Below are 15590 nucleotides of genomic sequence, written 5' to 3' on the forward strand. Positions count from 1 at the left end.
TAAGAGTAGTTATTTTTAAAGTCTTGTGTTCAAATCATCCATAATATTACTTGTATAATAAAAAAAATAATAGTTGATAAATTTACATCGTATGTTGAAAAAGATTTTGAAAATGCATTGATAAGAATTAGAGATTTATTAAAGAAAGACATTGTTGAATTGAAACTTGGAAGAACATGCTTGTTTTCAAACTAAAAATTCTCTCAATCTACTCTCTCAAGAATAATTAATCTTTACTTAGTTTGATTACATTCTTTCTTGCTTTATTTTAGACTTTTTTCTTTGGCATTCTGATTAATCCAGTTTTAAGTCGTGAAAGTAGCCTAGATCATCTGGAACAGTTAGGATAGTAAATCTGAAAATATTGAAATGATAGACATCAAAAGATTGGATGGTCAAGATCAAAACAAAGTGTCTCTATCTGAAAGCATCGACTTTTTTCTTCTCTCTTTAATGAAAAAAAAGTTCCAAAGAAGATTGAATACTCTCACTACCCGTCAATGACAGCAAGCCTCAACTTTTACCAACACGGCACTGAGAAGAACCATGAATCAATGATTTCCCTTAATACATTTTTTTATTTTCTGCTACTGTATAATACCTTTATTCAGAAAGAAACAAACGTTTCCATTTTCTTTTACTAAATAAAGTAGAACAAAAAACGTCTCTATTATAAGGTTGGCCTAAAAAAAAAGGGAATTGAATTCCTCTTTTTATATACTCAATGAATCAGAGTGAGGTAAAATAATTACTCTCCAATACACCTTCCGTGTAGACCAAAGAAAACAACCAAGACTAAAGCTTCTGTGTGTAAGTGTGTAGGATCTAAGCTGATGGATAAGAAACAGGATACGGATACCCTATACTTCTTAGTCAATGAACCAGGAAAATTTTGGAGGTTATTCTTCATATCTTGCTTCTTCTTTTCTTTTAGTCTTTTACTTCCTCAGCAAATATACGGCGGGTCGATAAATGCCCATTCGAAGACCTGCTCGTACTTAACAGCAGCACTTTCCCATGTGAAGTCTCTCTCCATACCTCTTTTCATCAATCCCTCCCAAGAAGGCTTATACTCTGTGAAAGTCCTACATGCAAGTCTCAGCGCCTGTCGATTATTAACCGTTCAAGTTAGGATGGGGACAAATAATAATAGTAAGTTTATTGTGCTACCAGTAAACTCTGCAAGATTATATAGTGCATCAGACGGACTTAACTTCTTCTATATAACACACAGAAAGTATGTGTGTTTCGGTTTTAAAAAAGGAAACAATGAACTAACTTACCGCCAACATGCTCTCTTTTGTCAGTGGAGAGAAAGTCCACCTGCCAATATATTCCACAAGGATGCAATAAGTTTGATTCTATGAATTTTTATGATGAGAGACTGTCAAGAAAATGCACCAAGCCATAGACTAAGTAAACATACCCTGTCCCGTCGCCTTGGCCACCTTGAGCATATGGATTAAAATTCAATACTGTATCCTGGAAAACAAATAACAGAAAGCATCTAAGGCAACGAAGCCACATGATGAAAGAACCACAATTAATCTTCCAAGTGTTTAAACTCACTCTAAGTCCCCCTGTGCTGTGAACCACTGGTACAGTTCCATATCTCATTGCGTACAACTGATTTAGTCCACAGGGCTCGAATCTTGAGGGCATCAAGAGTATGTCACAGCTGGTAATTCCAGAATCAGGGTCAGTGCATGGACGTACATAGTAACCTCTAAACAATGAAACAAAGATCTTAAATTACCCTGCAGTTATTCTATGAGAAACTGGGACATTAAATCCAACCCAACCGCGGAATTTATCTTTATATGTTGCTTCTGCTGCTCTCATCCAATCTTCACACAGTGGGTCCCCAGACCCCAGCATAACCTGAAACATATTACATACCTTTAGTTGAAACTTGAAACAACAGAGTCACAATGAAATGTAGTATCCACAACAAAAGTTTTCAGTAGAAACTAAAAACCTTCTGTGTTGAATGACGGGAACAAACTACATAAAATCATACAATCAAAATGCATGAAAAGGAGAAAACTCACAAATTGCACATCATCTTCCATAAGCTGTGGCATTCCCGACTGAATCAGGTCAATGCCTTTCTGGTAGTCCAGTCGCCCAATGAATCCAATCTACAAAGTTCAAAACTCAAATCAATATTAGGAGCAGAGTATACTTTGCTGCCAAACCTGAGCATAAATAGAGATTAACAGCTTATGTCTTACCAATGGGCAATCAGGCCTAATGGGAAGACCTAATTCCTTCTGCAAAGCAAGCTTGCATTGAACCTGCAGTTGGCAGACAACAGGGGTAAGAGAACTATAGTATAATAACACACCATCTTAAAATGATACACTTAGCCACCTTTCCGGAAAGATCATCAGCAGAATAGTGGGAAGCAATATGCACATCAGAAGACGGGTCCCATTCAACCACATCAACGCCATTTGTGATTCCTGTTCATTAAAGCAAAATTAGAAAAATAAAATGCCATCAGCAGATGGTGTTATTCTCTTGATTAAGAGTTATTCTCCTCAATCATGGCACATTGAAAGCTAGACAATGAGATATGAAGTTCAAGTGACGTACCAGTGATAATACTCTTTCTACTGCTTAGTAGCTCATTTAGACCATATCCGCCTTCAACAGTTGTTATTTCCCAGGAATATCCCTACAATTAGAAGGTATTAATTGAACATTACAAGAAGAATAGCATGAAGGCACGTCTGACAGGAAAGTTCTGGCAACGCTATCATTTCGACAATACAAGTGGCCTAAACATTCTATAATCATAATTACAGGAACAAGATTATCTCACACTGGCATTTATCAATTAAAGCTTTCCAATTCAAAATATGTCACGAGGATGAAAAATCCAAATAAAGGTCATATTACTGATCACCAGAAAAATGCTTCATATCTCATCAAATGAGACGCCATAAAAATTATATATGAAATACAACTGACCTCGCTGACTGTCAGAATCCGATCAGATGTCACGATTGCACCCTTTAGGATGTTCACTGCTTCACCTGTGTCAAGAGCATGGGTCCTTGCCCATGTTGGAAACACCCATTCCAGTGCTCCATACCACTCTGGAGGTATCCCCAAATTCTTGAATGTTACTGCAGGTTCCACTCCCTTATTACAAGACAAAAATTTATAAGATTACTTTAAAAATAACTACCTTTTTATATTGGATGGGACATATGACTGAAGATTGGTATCAGGAAAAGAAAGAAAAAACATCAACCTGATGTGCAAGGTTATGAATTACCACAACACTTCGGGCATCCTTATAAACTCCATATGGACGATACTTGGCAGCCAAAAGTCTGAATCAAAGGACATATAATGATCAGAACTCCACCATCACTAACTAACTTTACTCGAAAAAAGGAAAATAAAGAAAGAAGGAAACATATAGCAAAAGAATTAAGAAAGAAAACCATATAGCTAACCAATTAATTAGTTGAAACTACTTACAATGGCACAAGGCCTGCATGCCAGTCATTGACCATAAATAGGCATTTTTCCCCATAGGTGTACCCTCCCAATGGAAGCACCAATGGTGCTTCACATGCTGCATGGCAAAGTAAAGTGAACCGAAACTGTAAAACCAAATGAGAATAAAACTTATCATTATTTGTGAATAAAACACGATACAACTTAAATGATCTATCCCCTATGTACAACTTGTTTAATTCAAAACTACACCTGATTATCACCAAATGCACCAAAACTATCTCCATATGGATTTCCAGGTCTATGGAATGATGGGTGGTCCACAAATACCTAAAGAAGCAAGGGAAAGAGATCGTCATTGTCAAGAGAAACCTCCCAGTCTGGAGATATTACTAAAGAACAGATTCGGGTTCTAAAAAATTATAAATTTCCTGCCAAACTGTTTTAAGTAGGATATACTAGAACACAAGAACTAAAATATCCTCAATATCTTACCCAATCAACACCTTCCCTGTATTCATGGAAGAAACCAACTTCTTGGTCTCCTCCAAAACAATAGATCTTGATGCGGGTATCCAAATCAAGAGCACCAGAAAATTTCTGGTCTGCAGCAGCAGTACCATTTTGATATCTAGGAGAGACAACCATAACACGGTGTCCACGTGCAGCTAGAACAGTAGGCAAAGAACCACAAACATCTCCTAAGCCTCCTGTCTTTGAATAAGGTGCAGCTTCAGCAGTAACAAACACAATGTTGCGTGTTACTTTTGCTTTGGATTTTTCTTTGCCATCTATGTCCTCTGTTTCGTCCAGTCTATCAGAAGTTGCATCTTCAGGAGGAGAGTCAGGGACTTTGAGTTCACCTGCAGAAAAAAAAATATCAGATAGGTCCACAAAAATTCATATTCAATTTTTTTCTTGCAAACTGATGTGCTGGCGTGTTTATGAATTCGTTTTGTTTAAATAGCCGGAAAAAAGAAAAGGAAGATGTCAACATGCAGGATTTGGAACTATTCATCAAAATTTGCAGGGTCACTGAATTCTAACAATGAAATGCAGCATACTGTTACGACGTGGTAAAATACAATCCAAGGTGGAGACCACATGGAATGCAAGGACCTGTGTCTTCACATGCAAATTGATGTGGACATCGAAAACCAAGGGCGCCTCACAGACAAGTAAAGATTCCATGAAAATCCACCACTAATTCAGAAAAGGCCCCAGTATACTAAATATAGATACTTCATTGACACATCATACATCTCTTATAAAATAAAAAACAATGAATTTTGGGAACTGGGGGCTAAACAACACTTAGAATTTTAAGAGCATTCACTCCATATGTACCAACCAGTGCATCAAATATCTATCATCATGCCAAGGTTAGGTTGTGTCTCCAGCAGTACGCCATACAATGTGATCACATTAAATCAGAAAGAAAGAGGGGAAGGGGGGAATTGTCTTGGTACACTTCCTCCGCCTTACTTTCTCATCTATAAGTGGCATGCAAAGATCAGATTTGACAGTTAGTTCAGCTTCAACAAAAGGGCCTTAAAATTCATTGAAGAATATGTGAGAAACCAATTTAAAAACAGGGAAAAGCCGAAGAATTTATAGATGGAAAAACAAAGAAAACGAAGGAGAAAGGCATTTAATTTAACAGTATGAACAAAAGAATTCAAACAAGTGTCTGCCCAGATAACAGAGCCAGAGCCAAATTGAAAAACAAGCCTGAAAATACAAACAAACAAACATACCATTGGGAGGAATCAAGTTAAACCCAATAACAGAGCCAGAGCTATCCGTCTCGGCGCCCAAAAGAACACCTTTTTCCTCCCTCTGGTCTTCAAGTGCTGAAGCCCCGTCTTGGGCACCGCCACTTCCACCTGAAACTTGTGCTCTAAGCCTGAAAGCCGGTCTTGTACTTCTTCTTTTCCACAGAGGAACAAAACCCACTTGCCCAATCACCTCATGATTCACAAATTTAGTAGTTGGAATCAGATTTACGGACGATTTGCATGGGATTAAACTAGTAAATTTCAAAGACTCCATTAGAGTTTGTTTGACACAGAAGGGCTGGAGAGAGAGAGAATAGACCCGAGTCCAATATAGGACGGAAGGTATCGTGAATTACGTTTGAAAGAACGAAGAAAAGCCAGCAAAATTAGATGTCACACACAAACAAGGAACTACGTACACCTGTGAGGATCAGATACGTGAGATCCAGAAAAAGCGCCAAACTCAGAACATGGATCCTCAGTGTTACACCACATCCCTGTAAAAAATGTTCACCCAATCCAATGCTCCCACGTGTCATATACTAAATAACACATTTTGTCGGTTTATGCCGTGTAAAATATCACGACAGGCAGGATGGTTTTGGCGTCTGATAGTGACACAGGCGATTATGACTCAGGTGATTGACGTGTGGCATATTCAGGACGGTACACGTGGAAAGTGATAAATAGATGAGAAGTAGAGTGAGATGCACATGATGCCAAAGCTGCTTTGGCAAAGCAGATCAACTGGAAACTGCACTCGAACAATAGTGTCTTTCCCGAGAGTCACATGAAATGAAACTATGTTAAATTTATTTTTTTTTATTTTTTTTATTTTGGCTCTTTTTGTTGTTAATTAAGTTGCAAAAAAACCCCCACCTAGTAATAGTGAAATTAATAGATAATTATAGTTGTACTTGAATGATAATAATGCGGACATTTTACCTAAATATGATCATACATAACATAACGGCACCATTTCTATAATATTTCACAGATAATTATATATTTATTACAAGCCTCGTCGATCCTTTATCATACCACAATTAAATAAATAATAACACACAAAGTCTGTTTTGTTTTTTGTTTTTTGTTTTTTGTTAATGAAAAAAATCCAGCCATGGAAATTCATATCACACCTTATTCAAAGAACATTAGTCGTAATCATGTCTCCAACCATGAACAGCAAGAGGCAGGCCCCAATCCTCACCGAGGGGTGAATCTGGGCCAAAGGCCACACCTCCCCTAGCCTGCCCACGTGGTCCATTGTGTTTTGGGCTTGGACTTCTTGCGATTACGAAGGTTGCTGTCCCCCCACCTGAGCTTGACGAATCACAGCCCGATCCAATTACAGACCCTCTCTTTGTTGATGGGTTCCATTGAGGAGTGGGCGGGCAGCGCTGCTTGCCTAAGCCTAGGCCTCGTGCCTTGGCCTTAGCAGATTGGGTCGGGGCCATGTAACTAGGAACGTTGTTCGAGCTTTGTCTGCGGTGCTGCCGGGTTGAATAGGGGTTCGAGTCGATCATGTCCTGATTGAGTAGGCCCATATTGATGTGAGGCGAGCTCGAAGCTGCGACGGTGTCCATTTCAACTGTCTTCTCGGACATGTTGTCGGTGGTTGTTGTAGTGGTGATGTTTGTCCCGAAAGAGGTATCTCGTGGTCCTGAGGGGCGGGCCTGGTTGGGTTGCGATGACATCCAACGCTCGAGCCAATTCCAACCCCATTGGGCCTTATCACTCTGATTGGGCTGGAGCCCAAATTCGGTACCATCATGAGTGGGTTGTAGAAGTTGTTGCTGCTTCTGATAAACAACAAAAGGGAAACCCTAAAATTAAATGGATCATACACAAAGACGAGCAAAAGAGCTCGCTGAGGTAAGACACAGACCTGGTAGCTATAAGCATAAGCGAGAGCTCTCTCTCTTTTGACCTCAGCATCATGTTTCTTTGAGGCATTTTCCTTGAAGCTTTGATGCCTAGTGGTGCCATTCCTACTTTGCATTTCATATTTCTTCGCGGGACTCATGAGCTTTTGCTCTTCAGCTTCCTCCATAAATGCTCTTCTTTCCTGTTCATCATCGTCATCCTCGTCATAATATTGATCCTGATCTGCCTTGTTGTGAAGCTTGCCTTTGGTTAATTGGAGCCGTCGAGCTCGAACTCTGGCTTGTACACGCACTAATGCCTGCATGCACCGCATTGTCATTTGTGCTTGCTTTCGCACATTATGGCCTCTCACCAATGCTTGTAGCCTCACCAATCCCTTCAAAGCACGTCGCGCACGTCGAGCCTGCATAATTCAAAATTAATTAACACAATAATTCTTATAACTTATAAGCAAGTTAATTAATGAGTCGGCCTTAAATTAAATTAAGGGAAAAGGGTAATTACTAGGTAGCCTCTGTAATGTGACTGTATGAGAGTTGCAGCTCTTTCTTCCTTAGAGTGGCGTCCATAGCCGGCCAATCGAACAACTTTAGCGGCGGCTTGTGCTGCGACAACAGCAGCTTCAGCAGCGGCAGCGGTTGCCACTGCAACAGCAATGGCATGGTTTCTATCTTTATCAGAATTGAGAGGAGTTGATGATACAGTGGTGCACTCGTCGTTGGTGATGTCCGGTGAACTCTCTGCAGGAAAATGTTCAAACGACACAACCTCTGCCGCATCATGTTGCTGCCATTTCTCCCCAGTTAATTCCTTCTGAAATTAAATCATGTCAATACTATTAGAAATTAGAATTTACACTAAATTAAGACATGACAGTGTGTTCATCACCTTTCATCCAAGTTCAAATCTTCTTTTTTTCCGTATAATAGATTAATTTAGAGTAATTTAAACTATTATTTGTGTGTATATATATATATATATATATATATAATTCAAAAAAATGCCAATAATATGGTCCCTGATGTGATAGCTTAGGTGGCATGACAATAATAAGTCATGTCTCCTTCATGTGCCTTAGTGTGCATAGCTAGCTAGAAAGATTAGCTTAGCTTTGGTTTGGTATATCAATATGTGTATGGTGATGTTGATAGGGGACCATAGGATGGGATGGGATGAGCATCTTTCTTTTCTGCGTTCGTGGTCCTAAAAATGCCAGTACCTTAAGGGTAGCTCTGGTTCATCTTTCTTTCATGTGATTCCACTTGTGCTTTTCATCACCTTCCAACAAACAGAGGTCACGATCTTGATTGATCTATATGTTGTATCTAAATAATTAAGCTTAATTATTACCATACGATTTCTAAATCATTTTGGACGTTAAATTTTGCAAAGCATATATATATATATATATATATATCCCCTTTAACAATTTGTACTTAAGTTAAAAGAGTAACTAATGAGTATACGTGATAAGTACTGCAGACTTTACACAAAGTTGATTGCTTCATTTGTGAACTAAGAAAAAAGAGTGAGATTAAGAAATAATTAACCTTTTTGTCCGGTGAGTCCTTAGAAGAACTTTTGAAAACTTTCTTAACTGACGAAAACCAGCTGCTTCCTTTCTTCCCCATCTCCGGCGAGAAGATCAACTCGATCTCATTGCCCTCATCGTATTCACAAAACCCACCACAATGTCAGGACGTAGAAACTGTATCTCCTGCCGTCCAAGTCAAAAAAAGAACCATAATTTGAATTGAAACAGCAATTCATTCAGAACCATGATTATATTTATATAGAAATAAGACATATATATCAAACCTGATGATGAGAAGAATCTAAGTTGAAGAGCTTGGTTCTGTTGGCCTGAACCTAATTGCTCTCATCTTACAAGCATATATAATTCAGACAGACATATATCTTTCTTAGAAATCAAACAAAGAAAATGAGGTGAAAAAATCAAGAGTGAAACATGTCTAGAGGGAGACAACAAACGAACCTCAGCAGCAAGAGACAGATGGAGAGAGAAATGGGAAGGGTGTGTGTGTGAGTGTGAGGGTAATAACTGCCAGCTCGCGCAATCGCCGTTACTATTTAACGATTTCACGTGCGATTCGATCTAGTATGCATACTACATATTACATTACATACCATGATAATATAATGTTAATGTTTGCAGTTGCCAAGTTGGTCCAATTGGGCTCCTGCCACGTCGTCTAGAGCACAGCCTTGGCTCGTAAAAGTTTCACTAAAATTGTGCAGGTAGCTAGCTAGCTACTCAACAACACTCTTCTTCTGCTGTATTATATATATATATATATATATATATATATATATATATATACAAATTACTAACCTTGTACAAGAAACAAAATAATTAGATTAGAAGCCTTTTCCTTTTAATCAAGTCACGGATTTAATGCTTTTTTTTTTTTTACTTTTCTATTTTCCCTATCTTAATATATAATTAGTTGTTAGTTTGGCGTAGGAAATATTCCAAATTAGAGTGAAATCAATCAAATCATTAACTGTAATGGAGTAATTGCAAATTAATAATTCCCTTCCCCACCAAACGTAGAAAGAGATCGAGACTCGAGATCCATGGTAACTTTTTGCTAATGACATTTGTTTAATTTTAGGGAACATACTGCTTTGCTTGCTTAATTTCTTCTTCTTCTTAAAATTACAAAGAAAATTGAATAATAATAAAAATCATTATTATAATTTATATAGGAAAGACTTTTCATTTTCTTGTTTTGTTTGAAGGGAAAAATTCAATATTTTGTCACGCAACTTAAAACTTAGGTCACATCCATGACCCCAAGTTGCAGGGCATACATAGTGCATATACGTTGGCCTGTCTTTTGTGTCTTCCAAGTTCCATTGGCTGGCTCCACCTCCACCACAGTCCACTTAATTAATAAAATCAGCCTCACCATCGCTGTTGGGGTTCACCAAATTCTTATTACCACACAACTAATTCCTCAAACACAGCCTCCCCACTTTGCCAACACATAATTAATTTGGTGAAGAGTTAGACTCCATGTCCCCTGTCGGTTGCCAATTCGCAATGGCTTCTTTTTTGCTTTTCAAAGCGCAATGGCTTGTTTTTTGCTTTTCAAAGAGTAATTATGGTTTTGCCAAACAAATTTCTATTTACATTGTGTTCATTAATGCAATGCACACAAACAATATTGTACGTATTGGTCTTTTTTTGTGCATTAAATTTTCAGTTTCCATTGGGTGTGACTGACTTGTGACTTGTGAGGAGATGAGGGAAAGGGAGAGGGGATATTTGTAAGGCTAGTGCATATATTATATATACAGATTTGTCTGTTTTGAAAGAAACCTGTACTGTGGGCAATATGGTTCCACCACATAAATAAATAACTTTCTTCCTTGCTGAGCTGTGAAGTTATTTTGCACAGAGCCAACCAAACCAAAGCTATGAGTACTTGAAAATGGAGAATAAAAGAGTTTTACTAACTGGTAGATGACCCTATTATTGCTTGCATTTAAAGGGACTCTTTTCTGCTTTTGATGGATTAAATTTTGGTGGGTGAAATGCAGCTTTCATAATATCTAAGTTCGAACGTTATTTTCTACTATCACTCCCTGCTTTCCTCCATGTTTACATTGACATACATATGGTAATAACATACGCATGTATATATACTTTACCTTGTATCAAACAATTATGGGTATGCTACGGGATGGAATGAGATGATGGTTTATGCTTCAACTACCTAATTAATTAAACTAAGAGATCTCAACTACTAGCCACTATTCGTTGTTATCATGAGGTATTTACATTCCTTTGGATCTAATTTAGATTTGGTACAACAAATCTAATCTAATGTCTTCATGTTTATTTGTTAACCAACTTCAAAAATTACCACACAGAAAAGAAGAAGAAGAAGAAGAAAAATTTGTGTACAACAAAACTTGCAGAAGAATTATGCATGCACAGTGGTCCCCCAGAAAAAAGCCTAATATTTGTGATGTGATGTTGTGGTACAATAAATATGATGAAAGTTGCTTGTCACCAGCCAAAATTTAATCCATCATCAAGACTTGAAGCGGTAGCCTTCTGAAATAGAGAGGGTGGATTAAATTTCAAATTTGTAGCCGATGGGGAGGCTGTGCTTCATGTGGGCTGGGCTTCACGTGCGTCGTCTACTTTTGTGGACTTGGTTTGAAACCCTCTGGTTGGGCTTGGGCATATAGAGCCAGCCCCATTTAGCCTACGTTGAGTTTGGGTTTGTGGCTTTTACAGACCCATGCAAGATGGAGCTGTGAAGTTATATTTTAGAGCTTTATTATTTGTGGTGTGTTTACTAATCATGAATTGAATTCTAATTGTGGAGGATTCTTGTGTTTACTTTATATCATGGAATTAAAAAGTAAGTGAGGTCCACACAAAATTAGGAATTGAATTCCTGACTTTGGAGAAATTCAACTATTGGGTGGGATGTGGTTTTCTAATTCCTAGAGAACTAAAACATTAGGAATTCATGTTTTTTATCCATTATATCCACACACAATTTTTAAAAATTCCAAATACTTTAACCCAATACGAGGACATTTTAGTAATTAGCATCACTCATTCCCCAATTCTATATGACTTAGTAAACAATTTTAATAGGAATCCAGAATCTAACTCTATTGAATCCATATGGTTTAGTAAATAAATTCAATAGGAATCCGAAACTTAATTCTCTTCAATCCAAATCCACCTCAATTCAATTCATCCTCAACGAGGACATTTTATTGTTTAATGCATTTCTATATATTTCATGTAAGTTGTAGTAAACATTAAAATGATTACAAACATGGATTTCATTAATTGGGGAATTGTAAGACCCAAACCCATCTTTCCTCTACTCAAAACCCCAACACTGTATTTTGGTTTATTTCTTTTGAAATTAATAAATGCACAAAAATCCTCAAAGAGAATGAACTAAATCAAGACCCTATCATAGACCACGTCCTGCAACATGAGCGAAACAGCGTCATACGAGTCAATCGCCGCCAACCTCGACGGCATGGTCCTCATCTCCTAGGGCTCTTTCCCTTACTTCATGCTCATCGCTATTGAAGATCGCAGCCTCCTTCGCGACCTCGTCCTTCTGCTCCCATTCACCCTCGTCATCGTAGCCTACTTCTTCTTCTCCGAAGCCCTTGGCATCCAAATCCCCATCTTCATCTCCTTCTCTGACCTCAAAATTCGCGACAAGTGAGTGTGGTGGTGACAACGACGATGATTGTGGAGTCATTCATTAAGGATTTTTTGGGCAGCGATAAGGATTTTTCAGGTGGGATCTGAGTGGGAGGGATTGGTGCGGCTGGGTAGGGTTTTTAAATATTATATTTAGTTGTAATTTTTTAAAGGTAATTTATTATTATAATATTTAATTATGTTCTATATGGACTAGCCATGTCACCCACTTAATTGGTGAGTATTGATCCATATGTATGGAATTCCAAAAATACCCATGCCATGTCATCAAAGTTAACAGAGTTTTGAATGGAGTTGACGGCATAAAACAAAATGGGTCACTAAACCTCGGTCAAAGGATAAAAGTAGATCATTTTGAGTTTGAATGGACAAAGTGGTATTTGACCGAAGGTTCATAGGGCATTAATATAATTAAGCCTTATTTATTTATTAAATAATTAGTATTTAAATATTTAAATAAATTTCAAATTATTCAATAAATAAATAATAATTAAAACATAATTACTACTGAAAGTAAAAATAAGGCTAAGATATTATTTAATTCAAAAAATAAAATAATAAGAAAAATGATTGACATAAAGAAAATAAATTTATATTTATTAAAAACAAAAACCTCTCCCTACGAAATTTAGGTCTATGTCGACGAACTTTAAATAGAATACTATAACCGGATAGCCACATGGCTATACCCTTTAAATAGCATAATATGTATTTCTCTTCTTTGATTATTTTAATTAGTAGTTATCTTTTAATTATTACTTACTTAATGAATAATGAATAATTAAATGTTTTACTAATTTCATCAATTACTTAATAAATAGTAATTAATTATTTTAAATTATTTTATGGACAATGTTTTATATTTTGTTATACAGAAAATTAGTTTGTTTAGTTTAATTTTTGCAATTTTGATTAAAAAATAGTTTAATATTTGCAATTTAGAAATATATTAGCCTTATTTAATCATATTAATTAGTAATTATTTTATAATCATACGAAATACAAACAGTGTAGCCAGCCGACTATACTCTGTGAGTCGAATATTTTAAACGTCTAGGCTTTATTCTTTAAATAGAATACTGTAACTGTATTGCCGCACGGCTATACCCTTTAAATAGCATAATATGTATTTCTCTTCTTTAATTATTTTAATTAGTAGTTATATTTTAATTATTATTTACTTAATGAATAATTAGTATTTAAATGTTTTACTAATTTCATCAATTACTTAATAAATAGTAATTAATTATTTAAAATTATTTTATGGACACTGTTTTATATTTTGTTATATACAAATTAGTTTGTTTAGTTTAATTTTTGCAATTTTGATTAAAAACTAGTTTAATATTTTCAATTAAGAAATATATTAGCCTTATTTAATCATATTAATTGGTAATTATGTTATAATAATTTGAAATTATAATTAAAACCGTATAGCCGCACGGCTATAATCTATGAATAGAATGCTTTAAAGGTATAGCCGGGCGGCGATACCCTATTAATAGACTAACAGTATAGCCGCTCGGCTAGACGCTGTAAATAGAATACTTTGATAGTATAGCCGTGCGGCGATACCCTTTAAATAGAATAATATTGATTTCTCTTGTTTATTTACTTTAATTAGTAGTTATGTTTTAATTATTATTTACTTCCGGAATAATTAGTATTTACATGTTTTACTAATTTCATCAATTACTTAATAAATAGTAGTTAATTATTTTAAATTATTTTGTGTACACAGTTTTATATTTTGTTATATACAAAATTAGTTTTTTTAGTCTAATATTTGCAATTTTGATTAATATTTGCAATTAAGAAATTTATCAGCCTTATTTAATCATATTAATTAGTAATTATGTTATAATCATATAAAAGAATAATTAAAATAGTATAGCCGCCCGCTATACCCTTGAAATACAATACTTTAAAAGTATAGCCGCGGGGCTATAAGCTATGAATAGAATACTTTAAAGTATAGCCGCTCGGCTATACCTTTTGAAAGCATAATATGGATTTCTCTTGCTTAATTACTTTAATTATTATTTGTTTAGTAAATAATTAGTATTTATTTATTTTACTAATTTCATAAATGACTTAATGAATAGTAATTAATTATTTAAAATTATTTTGTGGACATTGTTTTATATCTTTTATTATAGAAAATTAGTTTATTTAGTTTAATATTTGCAGTTTTGATAATTTTTTTTTAAAAATATTTACAATATCTTAGCCTTATTTAATTAGTAATTATATTTTTATTATATTAAATGATAATTAAAACAGTATAGCTGCTCGGCTATAACTTTGAAATATTATACCAAACAAACTAATTTTGTATAAAATGAATAAAAAAAAAGTCCACAAAAATAATTTAAAATAATTCATTACTATTGTCGAAAAATTAGTAAAATATTTAAACAATAACTATTATTAAATAAATAATAATTAAAATATAATTACTAATTAAATTATGGATTAAATACCTTTATGGTCACTGGATTTTAAACTAACTTTTAATTTGGTCACTACGAAACAAATTTATCCAAATTGATCATTGTATTATCAAAATTTCACCATTTTTGGAGTTGCAGTTGGTTTCTATTAAGTTGTTTTGCTAAATACCTTTTTAGTCACTCGGTTTTTCATAAAATTTCAATTTAGCCACTAAAAAAAGTTAGCCAAGCCATGCAAATACGAAACTCTATTTTGAACTTTATATTTGGTCAAATCTATGTATTGACATAGGTATAGATTGAAATTTGTGTGATTGTGGGAGTATGATACTGGTTGAGATTACGATTTGAGCTTTTTTGAAAAGATCAATTTGCATTTTTGTGAAATTATTATATATGAACATATTTTGTCATGATATAATTCCCTTTTGTTTTTTAGCCTTAATTGATGCTACACAAACTATAAATTTTCAGCCTACGAGCAACATGCGCAAGAGCATAGCATTTGCATGGATTTTGGCTTTTTTTTTTTTTTTCAGTGAATAAATTGAAATTTCATATAAAACCCAATGACAAAAAAGATATTTAACCTAAAAATTTAAAGAAAACTTAACGTCAAATTTATAAATTATAAACTTTGATTAATATACCGTGACTAATTTGACTAATTTTTTTTCTTCTCAATAATCAAATTGAAAATTCATGTAAAATTCAATGACAAAAAAATATTTGACCCTTAAAGTAATTAAAAAGGCTAAAATA

General features: G+C 35.0%; 2 protein-coding genes across 2 annotated transcripts; both read right to left on the reverse strand.

Moving 5' to 3' along the window:
• On the reverse strand, positions 536 to 5714 carry LOC18785395 (soluble starch synthase 1, chloroplastic/amyloplastic). The gene is made up of 15 exons (XM_007220578.2): positions 5232 to 5714; positions 3970 to 4337; positions 3727 to 3804; positions 3496 to 3620; positions 3263 to 3344; positions 2977 to 3150; positions 2599 to 2680; positions 2374 to 2465; positions 2235 to 2297; positions 2052 to 2141; positions 1757 to 1881; positions 1570 to 1678; positions 1427 to 1482; positions 1284 to 1323; positions 536 to 1105 (listed from the first exon to the last, which is right to left on the reverse strand). Exons 1-15 carry the CDS (start codon positions 5524 to 5526, stop codon positions 947 to 949), a joined length of 1938 nt encoding a protein of 645 aa, XP_007220640.1. The 5' UTR covers positions 5527 to 5714; the 3' UTR covers positions 536 to 946.
• Positions 6211 to 9401, reverse strand: LOC18787179 (protein IQ-DOMAIN 1). Its single transcript, XM_007219192.2, has 5 exons — positions 8958 to 9401; positions 8690 to 8856; positions 7644 to 7952; positions 7141 to 7542; positions 6211 to 7054 (listed from the first exon to the last, which is right to left on the reverse strand). Exons 2-5 carry the CDS (start codon positions 8768 to 8770, stop codon positions 6407 to 6409), a joined length of 1440 nt encoding a protein of 479 aa, XP_007219254.1. The 5' UTR covers positions 8771 to 8856; positions 8958 to 9401; the 3' UTR covers positions 6211 to 6406.

The sequence above is a fragment of the Prunus persica genome, chromosome G2 (assembly GCF_000346465.2).
Source record: "Prunus persica cultivar Lovell chromosome G2, Prunus_persica_NCBIv2, whole genome shotgun sequence".
NCBI lineage: Eukaryota > Viridiplantae > Streptophyta > Magnoliopsida > Rosales > Rosaceae > Prunus > Prunus persica.

What these genes read in the sequence shown, in the direction of transcription:
- LOC18785395 (XM_007220578.2), bottom strand. Translation starts at nt 5,526, where the DNA reads ATGGAGTCTTTGAAATTTACTAGTTTAATCCCATGCAAATCGTCCGTA. An exon ending in GTGCATTTGGTGATAATCAG is followed by an intron (nt 3,621 to 3,726) that starts GTGTAGTTTTGA and finishes TTGGTTTTACAG; the next exon opens with TTTCGGTTCACTTTACTTTG. An exon ending in ACAGCACAGGGGGACTTAGA is followed by an intron (nt 1,483 to 1,569) that starts GTGAGTTTAAAC and finishes TTTGTTTTCCAG; the next exon opens with GATACAGTATTGAATTTTAA.
- LOC18787179 (XM_007219192.2), bottom strand. Translation starts at nt 8,770, where the DNA reads ATGGGGAAGAAAGGAAGCAGCTGGTTTTCGTCAGTTAAGAAAGTTTTC. An exon ending in AGGACTCACCGGACAAAAAG is followed by an intron (nt 7,953 to 8,689) that starts GTTAATTATTTC and finishes ATTTAATTTCAG; the next exon opens with AAGGAATTAACTGGGGAGAA. An exon ending in CTTATGCTTATAGCTACCAG is followed by an intron (nt 7,055 to 7,140) that starts GTCTGTGTCTTA and finishes GTTGTTTATCAG; the next exon opens with AAGCAGCAACAACTTCTACA.